The sequence below is a fragment of the Eschrichtius robustus genome, chromosome 6 (genome assembly GCF_028021215.1).
Source record: "Eschrichtius robustus isolate mEscRob2 chromosome 6, mEscRob2.pri, whole genome shotgun sequence".
NCBI lineage: Eukaryota > Metazoa > Chordata > Mammalia > Artiodactyla > Eschrichtiidae > Eschrichtius > Eschrichtius robustus.
The window spans coordinates 132503595-132505612 of record NC_090829.1 but is presented as its reverse complement, the minus strand read 5'-3'; the positions used below and the strand labels follow the sequence as shown (position 1 = coordinate 132505612).

The 2018-nt window shown below is 36.8% G+C and overlaps 1 protein-coding gene across 1 annotated transcript; it reads left to right on the top strand.

Moving 5' to 3' along the window:
• The first annotated feature begins 1471 nt into the window (after positions 1-1471).
• LOC137766042 (keratin-associated protein 19-9b-like) lies at positions 1472-1645 on the top strand. The gene is given in 1 exon segment (XM_068545744.1): positions 1472-1645. A coding segment is annotated over 1 exon segment (174 nt).
• The last annotated feature ends 373 nt before the right edge of the window (positions 1646-2018 follow it).

Below are 2018 nucleotides of genomic sequence, written 5' to 3'. Positions count from 1 at the left end.
CACAGTGAAAATTTGAGAAAGATCCCTTCTTTGCTCTGGCAGTGGGAGAGGAAGAGCAAGCTTTGTGAAAGATACCCAGAGTCTTTCCCATAACTGGAAAGGTCTCAACTCAAGGGGAATGAGCAGAGCCTTGTCTCTGAGCCCTGGGAAAAGGGCATTCCTTTCACTCAACTCCGCTGCAGTTTTCCTGTCTCGCAAATGGGAGGGCTGAGAGATTAAGCTTTAGTTTAATTTCCTGCCTTCCAAATCTCATGCAAAATGTTTCTTTCCACCCTAACTAACCTATAACTATATAGGAAGGTGATTTTCTGAAAACTCATCTCAATTTAGCTTAATTTTCCAAATACAATCTGACAAAGATGTATGTTTCATCAAAAAGGCAGTGTTAAGGAGCTGAATTATGTCTCCTAAAAAGAAATCATAAAGTTCTAACCTGTGAATGTGAGCTTATTTGGAAAGAGGGTCTTCACAGATGTAATCAGGTTAAGATGAGTTTATACTGGATTAGGATGGGCTTCAGATCTAATTTCTGGTGTTCTTATAAGAAGACAGAGATTTAGATACACACACACACACATGCACACACACACACAAGACGGGATAAAGGCCTTGTGATGATTGAGGCAGAGATTGGAATGATGTAGCAGCAAGACAAGAGATGCTAAGAATTACCAGGGACCACCAGAAGCTAGGAAGAAGCAAAGAATAAATTTTCCTCAGAGCCTTCATAGGGAGTATGGCCCTGTAAATATCTTGATTTTAGACTTCTAGCTTTTAGAACTATGAGAACTTAAATTTCTCCTGTTTTGAGAAAAAAATTACCAATGAGTGGTTAATTTTTACAGCAGTCCTAGGAAACTAATACAAAAGTATTATCTCTATTGTGACTTGAATATCCTTCTATGGAGTCTGTCTTTACAAATTAGAGTCACTGAAATGTAGTTTTTATTCTGAATAATTTGTCTTCGATTTTTGGATTAGTTTCAGTCATTCATGGTTACTTAATACTTGGTACCCTGATTTATTGAAAGCCAAAGAGAAAAAGCGATAGAAAATATGATATTTAAAATAGACAAAAATTGAGTGTAACAAAACATGAAGAAGATATTGTCTGGTAATGACAAAGATCTCAGGAAATACCAGAAATGATCTATCTATTATGAAGGAGGCTGATATTTTAACTGTAGGAATAGATGTAATTTAAGTTATGACAAAAGGAAAATAAAAATTGAAATGTTTTCAAAGGAAAAATAAAACATTTCATGCATCTTTGAAACTCCCCTTCATAAGAAAGTTATGACTTAATAGTACTGTTTTTCACCAAAGACGGATTTTCAAAGAGAATGACACTTGTGTGTTGTGGTTGACCACACCCATATGGAGGGAGTACAAAAGTCTGGGAGCAGCAGGTGATATTTATTCTCAAGAAAGTCATCTTCAACATCCAACCTAATCCTCAAGCCCTGTCACAATGAGTTACTACTATGGCAACTAGTATGGTGGCCTTGGCTGTGGCCTTGGTGGTTTTGGTGGCCTGGGTTATGGCTATGGTTCCAGTTATGGTCGTGGAGGCTATGGTGGCTATGGCGGTGTCTACTTCCATCCCTCTTTCTATGGAAGACACTGGTCATCTGGATTTTACTGAAAGCATTCTACATCTACAATGATCTGTTTCCCCCATCCAGAATCCATCACCCAGGCTGCGTATCTTCACTCCTGCTATGTTACTGACATGAAGCTTCCTCCTTTATCCCTCCTGTGATATTTCCGGAAGTATTTTCCAATAAAATTTGTCAACATTCAGAACCTTGTTTCATTATTTTTGCCTACCTAAATGCACTTTTTATTCATAAGTTTTGCATATTTGATTAATATATTTGGTTGAAACTTATTTTTTCCATATAATTATTTACTTCCTTAGAACTGATCTTATCAACTTTTAGCCTGTAACTTCTACATCTCATGTGATAACTTGCTCAGATATTGTTCTCTTTTTGATTTGACATCCTATAAAAACA